Genomic DNA, 13,914 nt, shown 5'->3' with positions numbered 1-13,914 from the left:
TCCGCGCTTGCTTAGGGAACCCGTCCTGGTATTCCCTTGTGAGATAGCCCTGGAAGGGTATCCACAAGGTGAAAGCCAGGCATCCCGCTGCGAAGGGCCAATGTGGAGATTAAGCAAGCTATTGCCCAGAGTCGCAGAGTGGGAACCCGTGAGTCGAGAAGGCACCGGAGCGAGAATTATCGAGTCCGTGGGATTATTGAGCCCAAGACCCGCCGAGGCGGGGAATTGAACCCTGGTCCAGGGCCGAAACTCAAGCTCCAGGTCTGCCGCCTCTAACCCCTGAGCCACACTTCTCCACAGCCACACTTCTCCACAGGACAGGACAGGCATAGAAGGCATTTAATAACATCTTAATAGGCCTATCTTTTCTATGCTTAAATACATTGCTCTAACCACCAGGTCATGTGCTCTGGGGACACTTATTGCATCATAGAAATGGAGCAGTATTTTGTGTAACATAAATATAAATTCATTCAACTTTTAATTTCAGTATTGCTTGTCAGCGCAATACCTATTGCTACCAGTTTAAAAAAAAAATACAGAGTGGCCTTGGCTCCAACCAGATAAGTATTTCCTTCTCATCTCTAGCAATTGTCTGTTCGGTAATGCAGTGTTTACAGAAAGCAATAATTTTTGTTTTGTATTTTTAAAAGTTCTAGTTGGGACTCCAAACAGAAACCAGCCCTACTTTCTTTGCATTTGCTTGCTCTATAGAAACTCTCACAGTTCTTTGTTATATTTAATAAAGTTTATCTTGTATATGCTACATTACTCTTTGTAAATTTAGACATTTGGATTGCTTTGCTTTCAAATAGCTAACAACCACCTTTTACATGCAAAACAAATACATAAACATGATATGGAATATACATACTATTTTCAGATGGGTCAAAAGCCTCATGACATCGGCCATGTCAGCCAAGATAAGAAGGCGTGTTACAGCAGACAGCAGTGCACGAGCAGCGCGCACCATTGTGCCCCTCTTCACCGATGAACAGGGGTCGTCTGCAAACTCTGAGGAGGCAATTCGCATGGTTTCACCTAAAGTGCAATAAAAAAGTAAAGGGTTAATAGTTAAAATGTCACTAAATGAACAACAACTAGGTATTAAAAAAACAAAACAGGTCAATAGGAAACTAATGGCACCTCCTCTTCAAAGCACATCCGTGGTATGGGTTACACCTGGCAGATTTGCATGTGCACATGTTTAGAGTTATTCATTTATTGGTGGTTTATTCGGAGGAAACGTATTCCAGCGAGTAATCTCCAAGGCCATGTCTGATGAGGGTATTTACTTAACCTGGGTTGGCATTTCCACCATTGTATTTGGACAGTAAAGTTGTTGTATCTTTATAATAATAATAATAATAATAATAATAATAATAATAATAATAATAATAATAATAATAATCCTGTATTTGTAAAGTGCACAGCTACTCGTAGGTTTCCTGCTGCTGGGGGCCGTCGGGAAGATTAAGCAAGCTATTGCCCAGAGTCACATGGAGCTGGGCAGACCCCTGTTTTAAACAAAGTGCTGTATCTCTCCTTTCCACAAGCAGGCACATGGCTTAGTGCAGGCAGGTTTCTACCTGCATGGCGTGCCCAGCACAGGACTCTGCCATCTCTGTTCTTCCTAGACCAGGCAGCGGCCAGCATTTCAGACCTCCGGGGATTGGGGAATCCATACTGGTAGGGCACCTTCAACAGACTGAGTACTCCAGTTTCTAAGGAAGTAGATCATGAACCTGGGTTCTCCATTTCTAGTGGCCAATTTGAATCTAACATGGACTTTATCAAAGGAGCTATTCTGTGTTTCCCAATCCAGGAATTCTAGAATTATCTCCTTGATGCAAATGCTTTGGAAGGACAATCTGCGTAGACTGGAATTTCCATATGTGAAAACCTTAACAATTTACTACATATTGACAAACATCAAGACATCAATTGTACAATTTCCCTAAACTAGATTACACACCCTTTCACTACATCATTTGTGGTAGCCCAAATTACACACTATGGGCCATATGTACACACACATTTTCCCATAGACTCAGAACGGGTAAAACCCTTTGACACATTCTGAACCTATATGTTCCTTCAATGTTTACACTGAAGGTACTCTCTGTATGTTTCTACAACAAAGAAAAGATCCACCTCAAAAGAAAGGACTTGTTTTCTGTAGCAGAAAAGGAGAAAGACAAAGAAGGCGAGAGTTCCTGTAAAGGAGAATAGACCTTTACTATCTCCAAGGTTCTGCCCGCCTGCTGGCCTTGGTACCAACAAACCTCTAGACTCCCTTTGAGATCTTCTGCCCTATATATCATCCTGGGCTGAGTTTAGTGTGGGATTCAGTGCAGAGATTTTCAAGCCGGCTCACTTCCATCCACTTAGGTAGGTCACAATCAAACATATATTCATCTGACTGAATTGAAGAAATATCTTCAAACTGCTGTGAGTATATGAACTAGTACCAATATTGAATTGCACCAAACTATTTTCAGATTTGTACCGTTCATAAGCAACTACACAAACCTTCAACTTTTAATGCATACTCTAATCAGTTCAGTTCACAAGATGTTTGTTTAGACCATGGTCTTTTAAACAATACAAAACAAAGCATAATCAGAGTCAAAAAAGTACGAACAGACAAAATTTCTACTACATACTCTAATCATGAAATCTTTTTAAAAAAGCTATATTTTGATCCATTGGTTTATCAGACATTGGGCCTGCTTGAAATGGCCTCACTAAAGCAAAAGGCACGTCATACCCGAAGATAATATAGCATTTGGCAGTGAGGCTTTGTCCAATGGCCCCAAAACTCTTCCTGAGCAGCACATTGATGGAAACATGTCACCGGGTACACACTAATATTTATTTTATTTTATTTTATTTAGCGATTTGTAAAGCGCCTGGTGACCCGAGGGCATCCTCGCGCTATGAAGATTTGTTATCCAGATGAGAGGGAAAAAGGGGGGAGGGACATTTATTTGGGGAATAAAAGGGTTTTAAGTTTTTTTCTAAAAATCAGGTAGCTGGGTTCCAGTCTGAGGGAACGTGGAAGGGAGTTCCATCCAGTGGACGCTTTTACCGAGAAGCGTCTGCCTCCCGTGCGTGTCTTTTTGAATTTGGGGATGTTGGCTAGGTGCTCATTCTCGGACCGTAGAGATCTGGGTGCTTTGTAGGGAGTGACCAGGCCGTTGAGAATTGCGGGGCCGGATCCATTGATTAGTTTGTATGCCGTGCACATGGCTTTGAATTCCACTCTTTGGCGCACAGGGAGCCAGTGCAGGGCCTTGATGGCAGGTTTAGCTGACACTCTGGAGGGGAGGTTCATGATTAGACGGGCTGCTGCGTTCTGTGTTCGTTGCAGTTTCGTCAGGGTGGCCTCAGGGGCTCCCAGGTAGACCGTATTACTATAGTTCAACCGTGACAGAATGAGTCCTTGGACTAGTAGTTTCCTGGACGCGGGTGGGAGTAGGGGAAGAATCCTGCGGGTAGTGCGCATCAGCCCAAAACAGGTACCAGCAGTTTTGGCCGCTTGCGTCTTCATTGAGAGCTCGGGTTCTAGCCAGACTCCAAAGGTCTTGATTTCGTGTTTCGGGATGGGAGTTTCCCCGAACACGTCTGGCCAGACCGCTGGAGGAATAGTCGCCCATTGCTTTCCTAGGAGCATCACTTCGGTTTTTGACCCATTTAATTTTAAAGATGATTCACACATCCAACCGTGGATTTCAGTAAGGCAGTTTTCCAGGTTGTCTGGGTGGTCGTCTAGTTGGGATAGGGAGACGACCAGTTGTGTGTCATCAGCATAGCTCACTATTTTTATACCGAATGGTGTCACCACGTTTTCAAGGGGGGCCATGTACGCATTAAAAAGCGTAGGGCTCAGGGACGAGCCCTGAGGGACCCCGCTCGTGAGGGTGAGGGTGGACGAGTGGTGATTGCCGTCCCATACTTGGAACGTGTGACCGGTGAGGAAGGACTCAATCCAGCTGAGTGCCGTCCCGGTAATCCCTGCTGCCGCCAGCCGATGAAGAAGGACCCGATGGTTGACGGTGTCGAAGGCTGCGCTAAGATCCAGGAGGATCACTGCCACTGACCCTCCTGAATCTAGAATGCGCCTTGCCTCCTCGATGACAGCGAGAAGGGTGGTGTCTGTACCGTGCCCTGGGCGAAACCCAGTTTGGGATTGCCGTAGGATGTTGTTTGTCTCGAAAAACTGAGACAATTGTCCGTTGACCAATTTCTCGGTTACTTTGCTAATGGCCGGGAGGAGGGAAATTGGCAGGTAGTTTGCCATATCTGCTGGGTCGAGCTGGGGTTTTTTAAGGAGTGCTTTCACCACCGCGCTCTTCCAGCTGGCTGGAACAGATCCCTGGGCAAGTGAGCTGTTAATAAGCTCTGTAAGAGTAGGGACTATGGCGGGGGCTACGGTTTTGAGGAATCTAATGGGTGCAGGGTCCAGGGGTGATCCGCTTTTCATTTTGGTCATGGTAACTTCTACCTCGTTCGATGTTACTGCCACCACACCAGACAACAATCACATTAAGTGTTGTGACAGCTGAGGTACAACACAGTCATTAGTCAATCAATAAAGTAAACAGTTTGGGAGTTCACATCAAGACAGATATTATGTTTTGTAAATTTGATTTAATATAGCACACCAATCAACCCGGGAGTGTTATCAATAAATCACGATAAACCCTCTCAAAACCGACACGCTACTACATTATGACAATTTACATATCAGATTTCGTCTTGTAATTCCTGATGCCTACCCACAAAACATAGCTCGTAGATCCCACTTTATATAAATCAGCTGTTAAAAAAGTGAGTTGCATGAGGTTGAAAACCAAAATGAGTTATTGACTGATCCACCATGTCTTAGCTGTTTCTTGAATTTCATTAGATGAGTTTCCTCCAGCAAGATATGGAGAATTGCCTTCCAAAGAGATCATTAACTTGAAAAGAGTATGAGGTCTGTAGACTTTAACTCAATTAATTTGACAGAATGTTGCAAATCGCTATGAGTACACAAGAAAACCTTTTATAAAAGTTAATTTCGCATTAAAATGTTACAGTCAGACGTTCAAATTCATATTCGAAGATAGATTTTACACTTTAATTCTATTCGTGTAGATTTATTATTTTTATGGCTTCTTATTTTTTATGGTTCTTGGTTTGTATGTCCATGTATCTTGTTGTTAATTTTCATAATGAATGGTGCACGTACCTGCATGGACTCTATTAGTGCACTGGATTTTGTGACCAGGATAGGATAATCAATGCACCTTGGGATATATTCTTCTAAAAATATTCTAAAAATAGCGATGTCAGTGAAAATATATTTTTAAGCAGTTGTCAGATATACAATAGCCCGCTTTTCAAATTAGGGCTTAAAACCAATTTTAATTATGAATGAATTAATATTGAACTTTTAAACATAGACCAAATATATTTCTGATTTATCGCACATTTTTGTGATTCCCAAAGCAGTGAATACACATTCCCTAAGAATTCTTCTTTAATATTTTTTTCTTTTTATTAACATATTTGTTGAATGTCAGACACTAAATATTTAACAACCAGATGTAGGGGGACCCCTTGCAAATTAAACTTCCTGTGGCAAATCCACTTAACTTGATACATCTCAGTAACTTGTTCAAGAGGTGCATTCAAGCCCCTGTGTCTACACAAGGTTGGAAAGTTATATCTCACCTCTACTAGTGGGATCCAAAACCACATTTCATCAGTACGCCAATATGCTCACTCATCCACAATCACGGGGTCCTCGTTTTAGCTTTTGCCAAGTGGGCACTTGGTAATGGGAATACCTTTGATGCTGGTCGCCCGGGTCAGGTTCTTGATCAGACAAGACTTCGCTGGGATTGACCCTTTGGGGGCATCCGTATGTGCAAATACTGTACAAAGCCCACTTTTATAAATATATAGCAGAACATTCCAAGCAATAGACATTTCGGAATTTGCTGCAGTCAAACTTTTATGCTTAGTGATATTAGTTCATTATTTTAATCAAATTAAGTCGTTTTGTTAGATTTGAGAAAGGATTATTATATAAAAACTTTCTTATGAGCTTTAGTGTGCTTGGAGTTCCCCTCATAAAAATATCCTTCCTCTGTTTATTTTTTGAATTCGGGAAACACTCCCAATAAGACTTAGAAAGAAAACAAAACTATTTGCTTTCAAGTTTGTCATTCCTCAAATGTTTTAATGTGCCAGGTTTGAAACATTTTGTAATTGTATTAAAAAAAAGTTTTCAAAATTATTTGTTGCTTAGAATTTGATTTCCTAATGTCATTATGTACAACAATGTCACGATGCTATTGACATTAGTTCTGAACCAATAACATTTATGCTTTTGGAGTTCATATATGCTCACAAAATTGTGCTTCAATGATCTGTAGGAAAAAGTGAAATATTTATTTACACACATTAGCAATTAGAGCAGTTGTACTGTTTTTGAGAAAAGGTAGGGCATTTCCCATGTACCTTGGACTCAGTACTTCTCTTTTATCGATTTATTTCTATACGGTACATTACAAACTGCCCTTATTCAACTACTCATGCATGGTTCGGGTAGGTGTACTCTACAACAAAAACATATGCACCTGTAAGAAAGAGACTGAAAGGCTGAGTCCAGCAGTTTCAGCCATCCATTTATCCAAGGTATGCAAATTGAGAAACCACAACTTGGGTAACAATAACATCTATTATTTGCGATGCTGAGATATAAACCCAAATATTAAGTAAATGGAATAATTTTATTTCAAACTGTAATTCATTTTGGTACTCTGTATTCAAAATAAAAATGTAGAATTTGTTATTAGTGATAGCATTCTGTTTGCTTCTCATTTAGCATATGGATGTGATTTACCCTGCATTATTGAATAAAAGAACTGAATTTAACAACCAGGGGGCTACTTTGCAAGAAACTCTTCTGCCAGCTGAGCAGATACAACTGTTAAGACTCCCTCAGCAGCAGCTTCCTTATTTTTAGGCAGAAAGGAGAGAGAACTAATTTTGCAGACACCTTTGGAAATATTTAAAATATGGACAGGACGGTGCCTGGAAAGATATAGAAAATTCATCAGACAGTAGCTGCAAGTGCAGAGCTGGATAAAAGTGTTAATTAAAAACACAAGGCGGGGAATAACTCCTACTGGCTTTTCTGAACTCCTGGAGGCAGATTTCACAGTGATTTGGTTTATGCTAATCAGGCAGACATACCTGTCTTTGAAGCCTCACCACATGCGCATTCTGTATCTAATGAAGTGCAGGCACATTTGCTCTAAGCTAGCTAGACACTAACTTAAATAAATCTTTAAGTGAGGAAGGAATTTCAGGTAGGCAAGTATCAGGACAGACTGTTTGCTGAGTTTTCAAAGGAGGAATCTATGATAAAACGTCCTTTCCCAGTGATGTATGTGCCACTGCCTCACTGTCAGTATGATGCTGCATAGAGTGTGACTGTGCCACTGCGAGAGCTTATTTGACAGTGTCGGAGAGTAAGCACGGAAATACTAGTGGGCATATTTATGTTGGTAATGCGCCACGTTTGTGTCATGCAACTGAGGCTTAAACGTGGTGCATCCCTACGACCAATTTACAACGTGACGCATCTAAGCAGATGTAAAGCCCTGCGTCACATGTGGGCGTTTCGGCGCAGGGTGGGCGTTCCGGGGCAGGTGCGCCTCGCAAAAGTGGCTGAGTGAAATCTACAAGATTTCACTCAGTCACTTTTAGGCCAATGCTGCGTCAAAACCCTGCGCCTGCTTGAAGCAGGCGTAAGGCTTGATGCAGCATTGGACAGATAGGGCACCCCCGAGCCTTGCTGGAGCTGCGTCACGCTTGCGACGCAACTCCAGCAATGCGCCACCTTTACGGCACAGATGCGTCACGCATCTGTGCCGTTTTTTAATCCATGGTGCGCTGCACTGAAAATGCGGCGCACCATGGGTGGCGGAGCTGCGGCGCACAATAACTGGCGCATCCCTGGGGATGCGCCAGTTATTATAAATCTGCCCCATGGCGTCTATTAGGGTATTGTGTAGATCCATAGTCGTAACACGTATCTCAAGCTCATAGCTTATTGATGAACAGAGCAGGGTCCAGGCTGATTACTGAGTATAAGGAACTTTGTTACACATTCCTTGAGGAATAGACACAAGGATTATCAGTTAGCCATTGTTTTGATGGCGAGGTTTAGTCTTGTTAAGTGACTTTCCCACTTGAACCAACATTGTGTGATGCTAGACAAATCAGTTAAAAAAAAAGTCATTGAAAACACTATACAATAAATGTAATCTGGTCACTTTTGTACAGAATAGAAACACCTTGAAGAGGTCTAGTATGTGATCTTGCAACATATAAATCTTTTCAACCATCAATCACCCAGCAGACCTCCAAGAAGTGTGGCGTTCTCTTATGATGCCCTCTGTGACCTCATGGCAAATCTCTCTACTGATTTCCAGACTCTTACTTTACTATATGTAAATGTTCAGACTTGCCATTAGCTCTAGAGCCTTGCCAGACAGAATGCTTTTCCCCTATTTGTTCAAGGCTCCTAAAACACCTTCACACCTGCACCTGGCAAAGAGGAGTCAGTAGTAAATCACTTCTGCTTCCCATCAACACACCATCACCACCTACAAAAGGTGATTCCTTTCACGATGACTGCGTAAGTAGAGTCCTGCCTCTCCCTCTTAACACCTTAACTGCGGCAGCAATTCGGCCGTGGTGCGGGCTTTCTGATGAGTGGGCGGGGCAGCGTCGGCCAACGGACATGCGCAGCACTACGAAGGTAGAACTCGCAACGGCCGTTGGCCGACGGCAGGAATGAAAGGGTTAACGTCCCCACATGCCTGCTGGGGTGAGGGGTGGGATGATCCTTTTTCGATCGTGTTTGCAAGGCTTACTTCTGATTAGTCGCAACACAGGTATTAGAATGACTAAAGGCAACATTTAATAAAATCAAATTTACAGTTTTGGTTAGAGTTTGCCAAAAATAGAATGGCACTGGCATCCGAAACTGAACTGGATGGTACAAGGTCTTGTGCAATGGTTTTCCTTGCATTTGGTGGCATTCTAGAGATGTTTTAGACCCAGGACTTCTTCCCGAAGTTAAAATGATCGCCAATGACCACACGAATACTGCTACTGACAGATTTTATTTATGCCACATAGTGGAAGTCAATGGCCAAGAGGAAATGCACAACTGAGTCACATCCTCATTGTCCCTATAAGAAATCAAGGAATGGTTTTGGAAAAAACTGACATATAGGGAACAAGAGGAAGAGAATCAATCAGGGCACAGGGAATAAGTCATTGTATGCCATGAATCCAACTCAAAGTTTCTACAGGAGGGTGCAGAAGATGTCCAAACCATTGAACAGAAGCAAATGTTTGTCTGCATGAAAGGGGGAGGCACAGGTTCTGACCATGGAACACCAAGCACTCACTCAGCTCATTTCCACATTATTTCTGGCAGAAATCCTAGATGGTGCTAGGCCTCCAACACTATACTATAGAGGTCGTACTCAGGGTGTAGAGAAGCTCTTACTGGTTAAACAGTGACCGGTTGACCAACACTCATCACAGCCTACAGCCTAATGCGAAGGTACAATGTCCATTCATTAAAAAGGGAAGCCCTGGCAAAGAGAATCATCCTCTAGGGAATACATGGTTTTGTAGTGCCTTATGTGTGCCGCAATAGAACGTATTCATGTCTAGTGGTCCCCATGGTCTCAGGATGATTATGTATCATCTTAATGTAAACTGAGATTTGCAGCAATACCTTATTCCTCAGCAATGGCATACTGTGGAAGTCACCAGTATGGGTAATATTCAAAATAGATGCCTGCTGATTAGACTGGGGAGAGAATTTCAACTCATTCAATGGAAAGGGAAAACAGAGGTGAAAGAGCACTCTTCAAAATGGAAATAGTTCCAAAAAGCCTTTAGTGTTTTAAATCATTTCCATCTTTTTATCAAGGAGCAGGGGTAGTCTGCATACTCAGACAGTGCAATGACAGGGGCCCACTGTAAATCTTAGGCTGGAACCCTTTCATGCAAGGACAGAATGGCAAGCTTGCAGCTGACATCTGAATGTTCTTAGATTTGAATCTCAGCAAGGATAGTCTTTTAGTCATTTAAAATCAACTGGCTGGGTCATATATCCTTTTTAACTAATGCTATTTCATGTCCATGGTGGTAAGTTCAGGAGGCGCTTTCTCCAAACAACTTTTAAAGCTGTATTATGAAAAAGGATTCTAGAGGTGTTAATATGTGACAAGAACGATCATGCATATTTGTTGTGTGACATTTTGTTGTGGGATTGATGTGTTCTGTTGTGCTGCTGAGCATTTATTCTGCATTATTGTAATGTGAGTTTATTTTGTTGAATTATGTTTGTTGTGTTCCATTGTGTTTTGTTGTGATGTACCCTGTTATGTTTTAGTTGTGTTGTTATATTGCATAGATAGCTAACTTTCATAGCATCCATTAACATCATGAAACAACATTACTTTACTTTCATTTGGCTGCTACCAGCCAACAGGATTCGTTAACCCTGTGTTCATAATTCTCAATAATGTTGTAAATATTGTATATACAATAAGGGAAAAGAGGATTTACATCTAACCCGTTTTGAAGAAATGCTCCATTTGATGATTCCTTTTATCATTATTCATTAAATGCATGTATACAAAATGATGGTGAATGCTTGAAAAGTTTCCTTTAAATTCTACAATGCATTTCACAACTATCAGTACAACTGATATTGACAGTTCAATAGGTGATGGATATTTTCACCAGGGGAAATCGAGCTGGCAGAGATTGGATCATGTTTTCCAACTGTAAGTAAGTGGTTTATTAGTTGTGGTGGATTGGTGTCTCCCTTAAGTAACAAAGGCACTAAAGTGTTAGGTCTAGTGAAAGGTGTCAGTAATTTAAACCTGAAATCAGCCCCTAATAGCTAAGGTTCATCGCTGACAGGCTTTACTTAGAGAAAATGTGTAAAGCATTTAGACGTACCAAAACTGTTATAAAGTCACAACCACTAAACAAAAATAATCCCACTCCAATTTATAAACAATGGAGAATACTTTTATAAAGAAAAGGGCACCAAAACAACTGAAATCCAATAAAGGGAACAGTGATATGATTTTTTAAAGTTTTAAGTACAAATAGTTTCAAAAAGTGCAAAGTGTCAATGGTAGTCAATGGTTGCAGTAGAACTGGACCTAGTTGTGAATTGAAGACAACCGAAATGGAGCGTGGGTCAGGTACACTAACCAGGTTTGACCCAGTCAGAGGTTTTACCTTGAAATTTAGTCAAAATATTCGGTGGGGCAAGGCAAACAAGGAGGAGTGCTCTGTGACATTGGACAAGGTACTGGTGAAGCTTTTGATTTCGTCAGGAATAGCTCTGAGTGGGAAAAGTTGAATATTGCACCCAGCGACTAACGAGCTACCGCTAAACTTAGCAGCCTGGTGCCAACGGAGTCGCCCTTGCACCATAGTGCTAGGGTGCCTGCATTGAGGGGAAGATTGTTCACGTGAAGGAAGGTCTCCCTTCCTGCACATAAACAATCTTTAAATGACGTTTTGTACATTTTACGGGGGCTGCTTAATACAGCAAACATAGAAGTTGCAAAATGTCATTATGTTTTGATTGCTTATGTGCAGGAAAGGTCACCTTCTTTCACATAAACAAACATTGGTATTTTGGTGTTTCTATGTGTGCTGTACAACGCAGCACACCTGGGAACGGCAAAAACGAGGAGAAAAAAAGCATTTCTCCTCATTTCGCCTGTTTATGACCAGGTTTTCTCTTGTCTAAATTTTGGTGCTGCCTCCTATTAATGCCACCCTTGTAAGTAGTGGGCAGCATCAAAATCAATGGGTGCTGCAGTGGAACGTCCACAGCAACACCCATTGCCTTCCTCTTTCACGCTAAGTACAGCGTGAAAGGGTGCTTTATTTACAAGGCAGTGCTAAGCCACAGGGAGTGGCTCAAAGCTGCCTTGTAAATGAGGTGAAGCCTCTATTGCCATCGCAACGTCAGTGAAAGAGACATTGTGGTGGCAATAGGGGCTTGTAAATATGCCATTTAGTGTCTTTTTCAGAAATCAGAATCCTCCAACTGAACAGAGCTGCAGGCTGTGTCTGATGAGGGCTCCATAAAGCTGTATACATTTTTACTAGGCGTGGGTGAAATTTTAATTACGCCGCAGTCATTGGAATAGTTTTAGTAAGTACGCATTATTTACCTGATGTGAAATTACCGAAATTATGAGAATTTGACTGCTTGAGTAATTAGGAGTAATATGGGGCAACAATCGTACCACAGGAGTACAGAAACAACAAAATAAGAGAGAGAGGGATGCTGCTGACTACTGCTGATTATATGCTTTAGCATTTATTGAAATGTTCTTAGCACAAAATGCATCTTTGGGCCCATTTTGGATACAATTATCACTAAGAAAATCATTTTAAATGCTGCTTTACACTTCTCACATTCTTACACATAATTCCAAGTAATTTGGTGGTAATTAAACAAAAAAAAATAACACACATTAGGCCCACTCCAATGTCTGTATACAATATGGCAGAAACAATCAAGGCATAATAACACAAAAGCAAATAAAATTACTGGTTAAAACAGGAAAGTTGCAATTTATTATGTATACATACAAGAATAAAATTCACATTAAGGTATTACATTACACATAAATAAGACATACAATTAAAAAACTATATCAACGCAAATTTATAACAGTTAAATCATTCAATTATGACCCGCATAATTGGCATAGGAAAGAAAGGTGGCAAGTATCAAGGAATTCCACCGAAACGCGTCGACGCCTCCAAAAATTTGTATAATTCCTGACTTCCTCATCGTTGTAGATATTTTGATTCTTGCATACATGACATCGATGAGATAATCTAGGAGTCTGAATATACTCATAGTATGTATAACAAATGTATAACAGTTAAATCATTCAATTATGACCCGCATAATTGGTACAGGAAAGAAAGGTGGCAAGTATCGAGGAATTCCACCGAAACGCGCCGACGCTTCCCAAAATTTGTACAATGAATGACTTCCTCATAGTTGTAGATATTTTGATTCTTGCAAACATGACATCGATGAGATAATCTAGGAATCTGAATATACTCATAGTATTGCACAATTTCTCATGTCTTACTGTTTCTGTATTTTCCTGTGCCAATTATGCGGGTCATAATTGAATGATTTAACTGTTATACATTTGCGTTGATATAGTTTTTTAATTGTATGTCTTATTTATGTGTAATGTAATACCTTAATGTGAATTTTATTCTTGTATGTATACATAATAAATTGCAACTTTCCTGTTTTAACCAGTAATTTTATTTGCTTTTGTGTTATTTAGGCCTTGATTGTTTCTGCCATATTGTATACAGTCTTGTTCAAGGGAATTTCTATTTCTCTGGTTACATAACCCTACTTCCCTTGATTAACTTAAGGGGTACCTCTCTTTTCGAATCCACTCCAATGTCTCACCAAAGTTCCTCTGAAACGGATTTGATGCTGCGGAAATGTTATATGCAGAGGTACACCGTGTCTTCAGCCCAGCCAGAGAGCTACTTGTGTACCCGCTTATCAGACTTGTCCTGGTCCTCCGGAGGACTTGAGATTCAAAAAGGTTGAGCCCCACTTTTCCAGGGCTGGTAGAAGTCTGGTTGGGCACATCTAAGGGTCCCAGGACCTTAAGAACCCTACTTGGGGGGGGGTGGGGGCAAGGAGGCAAGGCTCACTGCAGCAGAAACTACAGCAGGGTCCAGGTCAATGCCAGCTGATATTGTTCAGGTGGGCATTTTAGGAAAAAAACGTCTTGCCGTTTGTTG

The 13,914-nt window shown here is 41.2% G+C and overlaps 1 protein-coding gene across 1 annotated transcript in view; it reads right to left on the bottom strand.

Annotated features, from left to right (window-relative positions):
- Nucleotides 1–13,914, bottom strand: part of LOC147725764 (catenin alpha-2-like) — a 948,019-nt gene that overhangs the window by 245,594 nt on the left and 688,511 nt on the right. Inside the window, exon 4 of the mRNA XM_086964589.1 lies at nt 875–1,041. Within this exon, the coding sequence (XP_086820715.1) occupies nt 875–1,041 (167 nt within the window). The remainder of the gene's footprint in view (nt 1–874; nt 1,042–13,914) is intronic.

This window comes from Lissotriton vulgaris, chromosome 3_2 (genome assembly GCF_964263255.1).
Source record: "Lissotriton vulgaris chromosome 3_2, aLisVul1.2, whole genome shotgun sequence".
Lineage (NCBI taxonomy): Eukaryota > Metazoa > Chordata > Amphibia > Caudata > Salamandridae > Lissotriton > Lissotriton vulgaris.
The sequence above is the reverse complement of the archived record's forward strand: the minus strand, read 5'-3'. Positions and strand labels throughout refer to the sequence as shown.